Source organism: Cebidichthys violaceus, unplaced genomic scaffold (assembly GCF_023349555.1).
Source record: "Cebidichthys violaceus isolate CVI_PGR_0920_01 unplaced genomic scaffold, fCebVio1.0.p SCAF_7, whole genome shotgun sequence".
NCBI classification, from domain to species: domain Eukaryota; kingdom Metazoa; phylum Chordata; class Actinopteri; order Perciformes; family Stichaeidae; genus Cebidichthys; species Cebidichthys violaceus.
Genome location: NW_027176927.1, coordinates 4,631,847 through 4,644,653, shown reverse-complemented (window position 1 = coordinate 4,644,653; position 12,807 = coordinate 4,631,847). Strand labels below are relative to the sequence as shown.

Sequence of the window (12,807 nt, the reverse complement as noted above, 5' to 3'; positions counted from 1 at the left end):
GTTGTGCGGACAGCTGGACCAGTTCGTTTCGACCAGGCAGTGTGGCGGCCCCTTTAAGATACGCTTGTGCGGGAAATGTTGATCCAATCAGAGTCTTTTAAAATTGGTCTGGGGTTTAACTGACCAATGGCCACAGATTCCAGAGTGAGTGAATGGTATATTGGCCAATCACTTGCAGTTGAGACGCCTCTTGTGGGCGTGGTTTATTCCTTCCAGGATGTACATGTTTATTTTCGTTTATTGTATCTCCACTGAGAAAAGCGTGTGAAGGTAGGCATGAGGTTCCAACCTTTTTCTTAATATGCGAAGACAATCTTGTAATACACACCCACTTTGCAAATTTACATATGAGGTAATTTGAATAATATTGCCGTTGTTGTTTAACGGTCAAGCCCCTCGTATAATCTCTTAACGTTAAACTTCCTGCTTAATTTCAAGGTAACGTTAGGTTAATTGCCCTGATAGTTAATTTATATTGCTAATGTTTTTCATTAATAATAAAGACGTGGCGTTAATCACACAATAAGTTGTTAGGTTTCCTATAACATGAGGTTATGATGTTCACGTCTGAATTACTCCAACTAGCGTTTAACGTCTTTTTGTAGTTTTGTTTTAATGCTGAGCGGAAGCGGGTTTGCTGTGAAGTGATTCCGCATTGACAGACATGTCCATACACGTTCAATATAAGTTGAATCAGCGTTAATTTATGCTTCAAATTAGAAGTTAGCAAGAATACAACAGGAAAGTATAGCTAAAGAGATCGTCAATGAACTATTTAGGCTAAGGTTAGCTGCATAAAGTTGCCTGGTAATATCTATGAACTGTTTGTGCTTTCAAGGCCAGTTGAAGCTACCGTTGGTGGAATTAAACGTCAATATCACAGCCTTAATAGCCATTTATCTGTCTTTAAGTTCTGGCCCAGCAGTCGTGCTGCCTGACCCTGTGTGAGGAATGGATGCCACTCAATTGATCAGTGACTCAATCTTGGAGTCAGATGAGGAAGACAACAAAGAGGAGAATGAAAACAAGAGCGCACGACCATTAGCTAAACTGTGCGTCTTAAAAAATGAACACATCCCTGAGACAGGTGAGTGGCTTACTACTGCTGTTATTACACCAATGCTTTCTTGATGGACACTTTCTTGTCTATGTATTTCTTCTGATTGATGTTCTCTGTCACCCAGAGTTGCCCCTCTTTTTGGGAGATAATGTGGTGGGCCGTGACCCCAACACCTGCACCCTGCCCTTGCCGGCACCCTCAATATCCAAGCAGCATGCCACCATCTGCATCTCTGTCTACAAGAAAAGAGGTCGTCACAGTGAAGTGGACATAGAGGCTTTGATTTGGGACCTAGGGAGCATGAATGGGACCCGCAAGGGCCACTTAAAGCTCACTCCTAATGTACGCTATGCCCTCAGTGAACGTGACAGTTTGGTGGTGGCAGACATCCCATGTCAGTATGTCAGCTGCGCTACAGACACAGTCTCCTCTAAAGGGGATACGATGACTCCTGTGAGCAGAAATTCAGGGGTAAACACCAGGTTGCCAGATGCCTCGGGAAAAAAGGGAGGTGACACAAGCACAGGCAGCAAGAAATGTGTCAACGGGGATACAGAGCCTAGGGCGTCATTACCTGATCAGCAGGACACAAGGAAGACTCCTGCCAGTTGCCTGTCCTTTGAGCATACTCCAACCCAGCCACAGGGGACCCTGGTCCCAGAATCGGACTCAGACTCAGACGAGGAAAAAGGAGATAGAAGGCGCAAGGCTCTAGGTATATAAATTATGTAAGTACTTATAGAAATGAAGCCCTGTTTTTTTGTATCTGAGGTTTTACATCTTTATTCTTTTTTTACAGTGTCCGATTCTGACTCCCATAAATCAGGTCCCACCTGTTCCACATTCCTGAGTCCCACAAACAAAATCGTCCCTGAAAGGTATATTAGCAACATCTTATCTTGGGCTTTTTTAAATATTTACATTCATAACATATTAACATGTAACACAGACATTGCAAATCCCAGTAAGTATGTGCATTGAAACAGTTCATTATTTTCTCCTCTGAATTATAATGCTGGTCACATTGTTTTGCAGTGAGGATGAAAGTCCCATCACACCGTCCTTCTCCACTAAAAATAGGCCTTCCAGACATGTCGGCTTCAGTAAGGAGGAGCCAGAAGTAGAGGTGGGGCAACAGCAGCTGAAGAACAAAAAGACACTTGCAGTTGTGGACGACAGTGAAGAGGAGGAAGAAAGAGCAGCGCTGGAAGGGAGAAAGTCTGAGGAAAGTGAACAACATGTGCCAGAGAAACAGGAAAGCAATGTCAGTCTCACTGGAGAGGATGAATTGTCCGTGTCTCCACCAGCAGTCTTCACAGATGCGATCCCTGTATTTGACATGGACAGTGACACTGATGTGGAGGGAGAGGAGGAGAGGGTGGCGTCTGCAGGCCCACTGACCATGAATACAAACCAACAAGCTGATCAGCCACCAGACACAGCCCAGTTTCACATGGACAGTGATACAGATGTCGATGACGATGACTTACACAAAGTTCCCAAATCTGTGCCTTACTCTGCTGACCACACTAAACCTCCTCATGTTATTTCAGTCATTCAGCCAGAAGCCATCACTATGGACAGCGATACTGATGTGGAGGATGATGCTGCGTCAGCCGCCGCTATTAAAGCAACGTCACTTCAGAGCACACACGCAGCTGACTCTTCCTCTTCTACGCAGCGCAGTGGTTTACACCTAGACAGTGACACAGATATTGAAGAGGAAGAAGAAAAGCAATGTGGAACAAATAATTCATGCTCTAAAATAGATGAAACTCCCACTAGATTAGACATCAAGCCAACTGGGCCTGAATCCGCCCCCGCTGCGTCTCACAGCCTGCATCTAGACAGTGACACGGATGATGAAGCCATTCCTGCTCCTGCCATCGGTGAACTCTCGGTGGTGTCTGCTGTCACAGAGTCCATCACCACTGCAGATGCAGGAGCCGATTTGGATGTTCTGTCTGACAGCGACACAGATGTGGAAGACGATTCTCCTCTGCTCATACCTGTTGTCGTCTCAGCCTTGTCTGTCGAACCTGATACCACGTCAGAAGCTCTTCGGTCCGATTCTGATTCAGACACAGATGTCGATGAATCCAGCGTGCCCCCTGCTGGGGATGGGGTCAGTCCAGCCGACCTCAGAGTGGACAGTGACACAGATGTGGAAGATAAGGAGGGGGATTCTGCAGAGGCAGGTGAGAACCAGATTCCCAGCCTGCGCAGAGAAAACACACCTGGGTTGCTGGTTCCCCTTCAGCAGAACTGCTCTACTCCTGTACAGGTGTCAGGTAATCAGTCCGTCCATCTTCAAATAAGAACTTAATGGAGTGAATGTAGGCTGCAGCTGTAGATGGTGTTCAGTATTGTTTCATTTGCAGAACATTTTCTCGATTTATTATTTGGTTTATAAAAATAGTGAAAAATTCCCATAATATTTACCCACAGCCAAAGGTGATGTGTTCTTTCTGCTTGTTTTCTTCAACCAACAGTCCAAACCCCAAATGTATATTCAGTTTACAAAGAAAAGCATCAAATTCCTCACAGTGAAGAAGCTGGAACCAGGAAATGTTTTCCTTGAAAAATGACTGAAACGATTATCAAAATAGTAGCCTGTTGATATTCTCTTGATCGACTAATTGTTGCAGCTCTAGAAGATATTACATTTTCATTTATTTGTATTTTTGTTTCATGTTATTGCTGTTTAGCGGAGGTATTTAGACAAAACTTTTCGCGTTTGTTTAGCTTTTTTAATACACTTAATTTACTAATTCAACACAATACCATAAAACAGTACAAACAATGTACTGTATATAACAAAATACAATTACAGTTACACAATGAAAGACTTCCCATCATAAGTAAAGATTTGAAATAAAGCCTTTCCATACATTTTATTGACGGAACAAGCCTGTCATTTAACAGGCTTGTTGTTTTATATCAAAACTATAAATACAACTTAAACACTGTCAATCAACAAAAATAATAATATAATACAAGAAAAATACAAGTTTTTGCACTCAAAATAGAAAGATGTCAGTTTAGCAATCAAGACATGTTGGAAAGGATAGATTCTCTAAATAATCAATAACAGGAACTTTTCTTTCTTTCTTTAAGTGATCCATTTAAAGTGGACCTCCTTTTCTCAATTTGAAGACACATCATGTCCTCCTTGATCCACTGTATATATTGTTTGGCACTTTAATATGAAATATAAGCCTGTTTAAACTGCCTTTTAATACAAATGTATTTTGCATGATACCAGAAGGAGAACTGGAAGATATGGAGACTCAGGCTTTCCTGATTCCCTCATCAGGTCCGTTAAGATGTGAGTAAATTACTTTTGACACATAACTTTGTGTCTGTCTATAAACCGATGGGTGCATCAAAGGTAAAGCATTACTTTTAACCTTGCACACACTTCTTTATTTTGTCTTTGTCTCCCAGGTGCAAGACCTATAGCATTGTCTTCCTGCTCAGACAGCCTGGAGGACGACTTGTGTGTTGTGGCTGAGACCCAGTCCTTCATTCTTCAGACCAGGGACTGCCAGGGCAACCCTTCAGAGGACCACAACAAGGACCCCACCCAGTCTTCTCTTGATGAAAAAGGCATACAGTCCATTAGAGGAGGGTCTCTCCAGCTGGGATTGTCTGACAGCCGCCACCTGGAGGGTCAGGCCCGAGCTCTAGCCATGGCGAACACCCAAGCTTTTGTCTCCGTGGTGGAGGGTGTGAATCTGGACGATACCCAAGCATATGCAGACAGAACTTTCTTGGAGAATGATTCAAATCTGCAGGCCTATGGAGAGGATGAGAACCCTGCCAGATGTTCAGTAATGTCTGCAAAAGAAGGCCAGGTAGATTTTGACCTGGAAGCAACACAGGCGTATATTTCAGAGCCCAACAGTGATTCAGAGGTTGAAACCGATGAAGATGAGAGAAAAAACACTGCTACTGCTGAGACTCAGCCTTTCCACATTCCCACCTCATCTACTCTCGCCATGGCTGAAACCCAACCAATGTTTGTCCTCGAGGAGGAGGAGGAGGAGGAGGAGGAGGAGGAGGAGGAGGAGGACAGTTTGGATAAAGAAAATCATATTTCCTCTGGACTACAAGTTAAGTCCAGTCCACAGCATGTAACAGAAGAGAGAGAAGAACATGTGGAGGCAGCTCAACCTCAAAAGAGGCCCCTCAGTGATGCTCTTTCTGTGGCCGAAACTCAACCCATGCATGTAAGTGAGGATGAGGAAAGTGATGATGAGGACTTTATTCCACGAAAAAGGAAAGCAAAGCCACTGCAGCTTGAAGAGGAGCAGACACAAACGCTCACAAACTCTGAGGTATCACTTATTGAAACTCAGCCAACTCAGCCCATGGCTAGAAGTGGAAATGAGGAAAGCAATGTTGGGGATTCAATTCCAGGTCCACGAAAAAGAAAAGCAAAGCAGCTGTGGCTCGAAGACGAGCAGACGCAAACACTCACAAACTCTGAGCTCTCTACTGTTGAAGCTCAGCCAATGGATACAGGTGAAGATGGAGAAAGTGATGAAGAGGAGTTGATTTTAGGTCCTAGAAAAAGAAAAGCAAAGGCACTGCAACTTGAAGAAGAGGAGACACAGCCCCTCACTATTTCTGAAGTCTCTGCTGTTGAAACCCAGCCCATGGTCGCAGGTGAAGACAGAGAAAGTGAGGATGAGGACTCAATTCCAGGTCCACGAAAAAGAAGAGCAAAGTCAAAGCCAATTCAAGAAGAGGACACACAACCGCTCACAAATTCTGAGGCCTCCATTGTAGAAACTAAAACTGTCCGACAGCCTCGGAGGGGAAAAGGGAGACAAACTGAAGCTGGAACCAGTGGCACGGCTACTAGAAGAGGGACAAGGGCAAGATTAAGACAAGAGGAGGAGCAGGCAGAGTGTCCTGAACCTCTCAAGAGACAGACAAGAGGGAAGATGAAGGCTTTGCCAACTCCTAGAGGAAGAAGAGGAAAATCAAGACCTGAAGAGGAGGAGGTAGAGCAGGCTAAACAAGCTAGAGGGAAAAAATATCCGATACATCAGAAAGATGGCGAGGAAGGGGAGGAAGTGCTTGAAACAGAAAGGCACAGCACTGAAAATACCAACCTAATAAAGGAACCAGAAGAAGGGAGGGAAGAACAAGACAAATTAGAAAGGGAAAGAAAAGATAAAGAAGAGCAAGAAAGAGTGCAGGCTGAAAATGCAAAAAGCTTAAAACTTGTGTTAGAGAGAGCAGAAAAAGAGAGAATAGAGAGGGAAAGAAAGGAGGAAGATGAAAAGAAACGAGCTGATGGGGCACAAAAGGAAAAAGAAGAACGATTGGAGAGGGAAAGAAAGGAGAAGAAAGAAAAAAATAGATTAGAGTGTGAAAAGGCAGAAAGAGAAGAAAAGGAGAGAATAGAAAAGGAAAGAGAGAAGGAAGAAAAAGAGAGATTAGAGCACAAAAAAGCTGAAAGAGAAGAGAAGGAGAGAATAGAAAAGGAAAGAGTGAAGGAAGAAAAAGACAAATTAAAGCGTGAAAAAGCAGAAAGAGAAGAGAAGGAGAGAATAGAAAAGGAAAGAGCGAAGGAAGAAAAAGACAGATTAGAGTGTGAAAAAGCAGAAAGAGAAGAGAAGGAGAGAGAAGAGAAAGAGAGAAGGGAAAAGGAAAGAAAGGAGGAGGAAAAGGAGAGATTGAAGACAGCAAAGAGGGAACAAGAAGAAAGACTTGAGAGGGAGAGGAAGGAACAAGAGGCCAAAGAAAGACAAACAAAAGAACAACAAGAAAACAACCCCAAAACACCTGCAAGAGGTCGCAGAGCAGCCAGGAAAACAGAAGCGCAACAAGACTCCACCATATCAGCCAATGATGATGTCCCAGCAAGGAGAACCCGATCTCGCTCCAACTCTTCCAACTCTGTCAGCTCAGAAAGGTCCGCTTCAAGTGTGAGCACCCCGGGGAGCAGGGGCAGAGGCCGAGGCCGAGGAGCGAAGAGGACCAGTGGGCCACCGCAGGTAGCCATCGCCAGAGGCAGCAATAGAAGGAGGACTGTAGCTGCAGAGCCAACACAACAGGACAGTTGTGATATTTCTCCTCAGGGAGTCCTTTCAAGGTCCAACTCCACCAACTCTGAGATTTCCAGCTGCAGCTTGAGCTCTCAGAGCAGAGGAAGAGGAGGCAAGCAGCGAGGAAGAGGGAGGAAAACGGAGTCACACTCCATCCCTCCTATCAATAGTCAGGGTGGCCAGAATTTGGCTCCCAAACCTACAACCAGAGTCAGGAAAGGCAGGACAGAAAAGGAATCCTCTAATGAGGTTCCCCATGAGGAAGAAACAGAGAAGGCAGATTGTCAGCAGGCTAGTACCACTAGAGGGCGACAGAGAGCTAATGCAAATGGTTCTAAACCTGCTGCTGGAGATAAGAAATCCTCATCAAGTCAGGACTGTGCCAGTGAAGAATCACCTCTGCCTAAAAGAAACGTCAGGGGCAGAGGCCAAAAAGCGGTAAAGAGTGAGACTGTGGAGACACCAGTAGCTCCTGCAGTCAGTGATGGAGAGGAGGCTGAAGAGAAAAGAAAAGGAATAAAAAGAGAGTTGGAGGCAAATACGGAAGAGGATTCCAGCAGTAGCTCCAAAATATCCAAAGCGAAGGGGAAAGCCCAAACAACGGAGGCAGCGAAAGGTGAAACAAAAGATGAGAGTCAAGTCCAAGTTAAGAGAAGAGGTAGGGCTTCCAGTGCTCAAGCTAAGAAGAGTGCAAAAGATTCCCCCGCTGAATCGGAGGTGAAAGAAGAGAGTGAGAAAATGGAGGAGGGGACAGTTGAGAGAAGAGGCAGAGGCCGGCCATCAGTGGTCCAGAAACTGAAGAAAGATAAGCAGGAAGAAAGTGGACCATCTGTTGACCAGGATCCACATGTGGAGATATCAGAGGTGACTTAATTACTTACATTTTAAACATGCATTGGACATTTTAAGGTGTCAGAAGTTGTCGTTTTGAGTGAGACAAAAATACGTTAAGGCTGAAACATGAATCAGACCACATGGAAAGCTGAGTAGTATATAATTAGTGTCCAGGAACTTCAGTCCTTGAAAAGGAAGGCTTTTACCTTGACTGAAGGCCCTGGTGCATTTTTCACCATGAGTCAGCCTTTCCAACCATCATAATGTACTGCAATCAACATCAGGGACTCGCTCAGCAACAAGAGTACTTTGACCTACTCTGCATCACCATTAATACACTAATGAATTAAGTGGTTTAGTGGTCTCACAGTCACTTTCTACTCCTACATTTTTATGATCTTTGCTTTCTTTCTGTCACACGTGCTCATCATCCTCCCTGTATGTTGCACGCTTGTCCTTGCCTGTTGTTTAACCTTGTCTCCCCTCCCCCACCTCTCTTCCTTTTAACAGCCCCAGACTCCGACCAGCGGTGTTTCCCGGAAGCGACAGGCTCTTGCGGACTCCTCACCTGTGGCAAAGACCCCTCGCTCCTCCCCTGCTTCCCCGGCAGCCGGTGGTCAGTCACAAGCTGCCAGACGGGCCTACAAGGTTTTATGTGTTTATATGTCTTTGTACACATGGTCATATTTGTCAGATTGTCAAAATGATGCAGAAGAGGGAAAGTTGACCATATTATGCTATGCTGATATTGTTTTATGATGCTGTTGATATAACATGATGTTATATTACATGCTGCTATATAGGTTTTTTGACATTTTCTTGATATTCTTTAATTTAATGTTTTTTGTGAAAAGCAGTTTCCCCTAGGGGGCAATAAAGGCTTCATACATTTACTTTTTGTTTTAGGATGTATTGACACCAATGACGATTATAGCGATTCAGTCAAACTTTACAGAATTTAAGTGAGTTTTGGTTTGTTTATGCAAATAAGTTGTTGCTTTTGAGCTTAATTATTGCCAAAAAACCTTGGCTCTCCTCTAAGCACATTCTTCTGTTATCCATCAGGAGTGATAATTTAATTTGAACCAACCAAATTATATAAAATGCATCAATGTATGATGAAATACATGACAAGGCTGAGCTTTGTTAACGTCACAGGAACCAGAGTGAGATTTGCTTCAATGCCCCCGTTTCCTAAAATGTAAACTTCAGTAAGATGCTTGTGAGCTAACGTGGCTTTAGACCTCCGAACAACACAGTGTGTCTGTCCCTCTCTCAGGTGCTGTTCACAGGTGTGGTGGATGATGGAGGGGAGAGAGTGTTGGCTCGTTTGGGAGGCAGCATGGCTAAAGGAGTGGCAGACATGAACTGTCTGGTGACTGATAAGGTGCGCAGGACCGTCAAGTTCCTCTGTGCGGTGGCTAAAGGAGTCCCCATTGTCAACACACACTGGCTGGATAAGGTTAGTTGCTATATTAGCAGTTGAAACTAGTCTGGGGCCAGTTTTCTCTCTCTCTGATTAAGGAATGTGGAATTATATTCACAAATACTACACACGCATAGACACTCACTGCTCTTGTTGTCTTTCTCCCCTCTCCCTGTGTTTCAGAGTGGTAAGGCTGGGAGCTTCCTGCCTCCTAATGCGTTTGTTGTGAAGGATCCAGAGCAGGAAAATAAGTTAAATTTCTGCTTGCAGGAGTCTCTGAGGATTGCCAGCAGTCAGCCTCTCTTACAGGTACTCTTAACACAGTCATCCCATCTATTTCTGTGCTTGTGCTTTTTTCTCAGAGTGAGAGGTTGACAGAGTGGCATTGTGGCATTTCCCTGGGCAGATGGCACACGGTTGGTGGATAATAATGACTGTGAGGAATAGTGAGTCATGCTGCCATCCAGACATGAACGTGTCACAATCATCTTCAGCCTATAAAAGATCTAAAATCCTTTTTTTTTTTTACCACCAAGCATTGCTTTCATCTCAGCCTCCTTGTAGTTGAACATGCTCAAATCTTTTCATGAGCACAGGTACGATTGTTCACCACAACACTTTGGCTTGTGGGCAGTAATTTGACATTTGCTGTTAATGTACCGATTATGTTTTATGGGCACTTCACAGAGGGAAACAGGCAGTAATGTTTCCATTTCTGTTACACTTTCTACCCTGCACTGTTCAGATCCGTATCAGAGATACTTTAATACCACATAACATGCTGATACTGGCTAAAATTGTAGCAGGGAAACACAAAAAAAAAAGAAAAATTCCATTCCTAAGAGCCTTCTATTGATTTGTGGAGGTGTTCTTGCAGAGACACATGTCATGTACTGCATCTCTTGTCTGCTTTTTCTCTTTCTCTTAGGGCTATGAGATCCATGTTACCAAGTCAGTGAAACCAGAGCCAGTTCACATGAAAGACATAATCTCCTGCAGTGGAGCGACCTTCCTTCCTAAGATGCCCTCCTCTCACAAGGTACCAGTTAAACTTCCCCCCCAGGCCTCACATGCAGTAAATGAACATTATTTTGTGATAGTCTGTCTATACAGTGGATATAAAAAGTCTACACACCCCTGTTAAAAAAATGAGACCAAGATAAATTCTGTCAGAACTTTTTCCACCATTAATGTGACCTATAACGTGAACAATTCAACTGAAAAACAAACTGAAATATTAGGGGGGAAAATAAAAAATAAAAAACCTGGTTGCATAAATATGCACACCCTCTTATAACTGGGGATGTGGCTGTGTTCAGAATTAACCAATCAAAACATACATGAAAATGTGTTATGGTCTGATGAAACCAAGGTTGAACTTTTTGGCCATAATTCCAAAAGGTGTGTTTGGCGCAAAAACAACACTGCACATCACCCAAAGAGCACCATACCCACAGTGAAGCATGGTGGTGGCAGCATCATGCTTTGGGGCTGTTTTTCTTCAGCTGGAACCGGTACCTTAGTCAAGGTGGAGGGAATTATGAACAGCTCCTAATACCAGTCAATTTTGGCACAAAACCTTCAGGCTCCCGTTAGAAAGCTGAAGAGGAATTTCACCTTTCAGCACGACAACGACCCAAAGCATACATCCTCACCTTCACCAGAAGAAGATTAAAGTTTTGGAATGGCCCAGCCAGAGCCCAGACTTGAATCCAATAGAACATCTGTGGGGTGCTGAAAGCATGATGCTGCCACCACCAAAGTTGTGACAGGATTTATCTTGGTCTCATTTTTTTTACATCACAAAAACCTGGCCTTTTAACAGGGGTGTGTAGACGACTTTTTATATCCACTGTATATCTTATCATCCGACATATCTGTGATCATTTATTACTCTCCTCTCCTCTCAGCCTCAGACTGTAGTGATTTCCTGTGAGGAGGACTGGGCACTCTGTGGTCCGGCTCTCTCTGAATCTCTCCCAGTGGTCACAGCTGAGTTCATTCTCACAGGGATCCTTCAGCAGAAACTTGACCTTCAGACGCACAAACTCTCTGCCCCTGCAAATACTCTGCAGCCTGCAGCAGGCAGGGGAAGGAGCAGGAAGAAGACTTAGCACCACCAGGGTACACTGTATTAAAAAAACATTGTTTGCGTGTAGGAAATCTGCAGTGGAGTTTTTCCGTCACACTTAGATTCCATTTCAAACCAGAGACTGGTAGAGACACTAGTGAGAACTTGAAGAATGTATTGTAACATATTGTGGCTATAGCGTGGGTGCAATTTAAAAGTGTCAGATGTTGCACAGCATTCCGTTTTGCAAGAGAGCGATGGAAGAACACATCATTTAGGAAGCTTACCAAAGTCTGTTTAAGTAAGTTGTTCTTACAATTGTACCTTTTGCCTTGTAGATGTGAAACATGTTTTAGGTTTTAAAGTTTCAAAAGCTAAAAGCGATGTTGCTGCTATGCTGAGTGGGAAATAATTACCCATCAACCGTCCTCGTCATGTCTCACCTCTCATCCTCCCTTCTCTTTTACGATAAGAAGTAGATCAGGAATTAACACTGCTACAGGGAATTGCTGCTACTCTCTATGCGTGCTAAGTGCTTCGACTCACTCGGCAGGTTTGGCAGGTAACCAGCCATGAAGTGGGAGTTGTATAATCATGTTTGGGTGTTGTTTTGAAAAACATCAGCTATGGTGGCCAGTGGATGTAAAAAAAAAGAAAAGAAGCTTGTTTCCTGTCCTGATAAGTGCATAGTGCCTTTTTATAACGAGGTAATCATGAACCTACCAGTGTGTCTTTTTCCTCTTACTCCATTAACCACCTCCACCTACTCCATTAAGGCTTCATCCTATTACGTCCAGGGATGAGACGCCATATAGAGGCACCTGAATGCTGATGCTGGTTCTACGTCAATATCTTAAGGCCGTGCATTTATTTATGTGTTTATGTATACATGTCGTTATGTTAAAAAAAGACCAGTATACAGAACTCACATTTGGTTTCTTTCCTGATCCACCTTAAATATATTTGAACTTGCTGTATCATTTGATGTTTTAAAGTCAAACTCACTAGCTTGTAGAACTACCAAATATCTCAATACTAAGTTTATATGCAATCATGACATCTGTTATCACCAATGAAAACATTAAATCTTGTCTATTATGTTTAAGTGTATTTATTTACTTAATCTGCATATTTTGGTATTTAATTATGCAGCCTTGTTACTATTACCTGTATTCTTAAGGCTTTGATGTGTCGCTCAGAAGATTTGGTTGAAAGCGTCAGAAACATTAGGTAAATGGACCATTTCCAAGCTCAAGAATGAACTTTCAAGCTCAATAATTGCCTTTAGTTTCACAGTCTGCACCCTGAGAGCTGGGACTCATCAACCAAGAACAGGATCTCTCTTTATCTGTCT

At 43.5% G+C, this 12,807-nt stretch overlaps 1 protein-coding gene across 1 annotated transcript; it reads left to right on the top strand.

The window, feature by feature from the left end:
* The first annotated feature begins 914 nt into the window (after window positions 1–914).
* On the top strand, window positions 915–12,544 carry mdc1 (mediator of DNA damage checkpoint 1). Its single transcript, XM_068735641.1, has 11 exons — window positions 915–1,087; window positions 1,185–1,775; window positions 1,860–1,938; window positions 2,096–3,351; window positions 4,326–4,388; window positions 4,508–7,986; window positions 8,467–8,604; window positions 9,236–9,418; window positions 9,566–9,691; window positions 10,311–10,421; window positions 11,293–12,544. The coding sequence occupies exons 1-11, from the start codon at window positions 952–954 to the stop codon at window positions 11,494–11,496; spliced, it is 6,366 nt and encodes a 2,121-aa protein (XP_068591742.1). The 5' UTR covers window positions 915–951; the 3' UTR covers window positions 11,497–12,544.
* The last annotated feature ends 263 nt before the right edge of the window (window positions 12,545–12,807 follow it).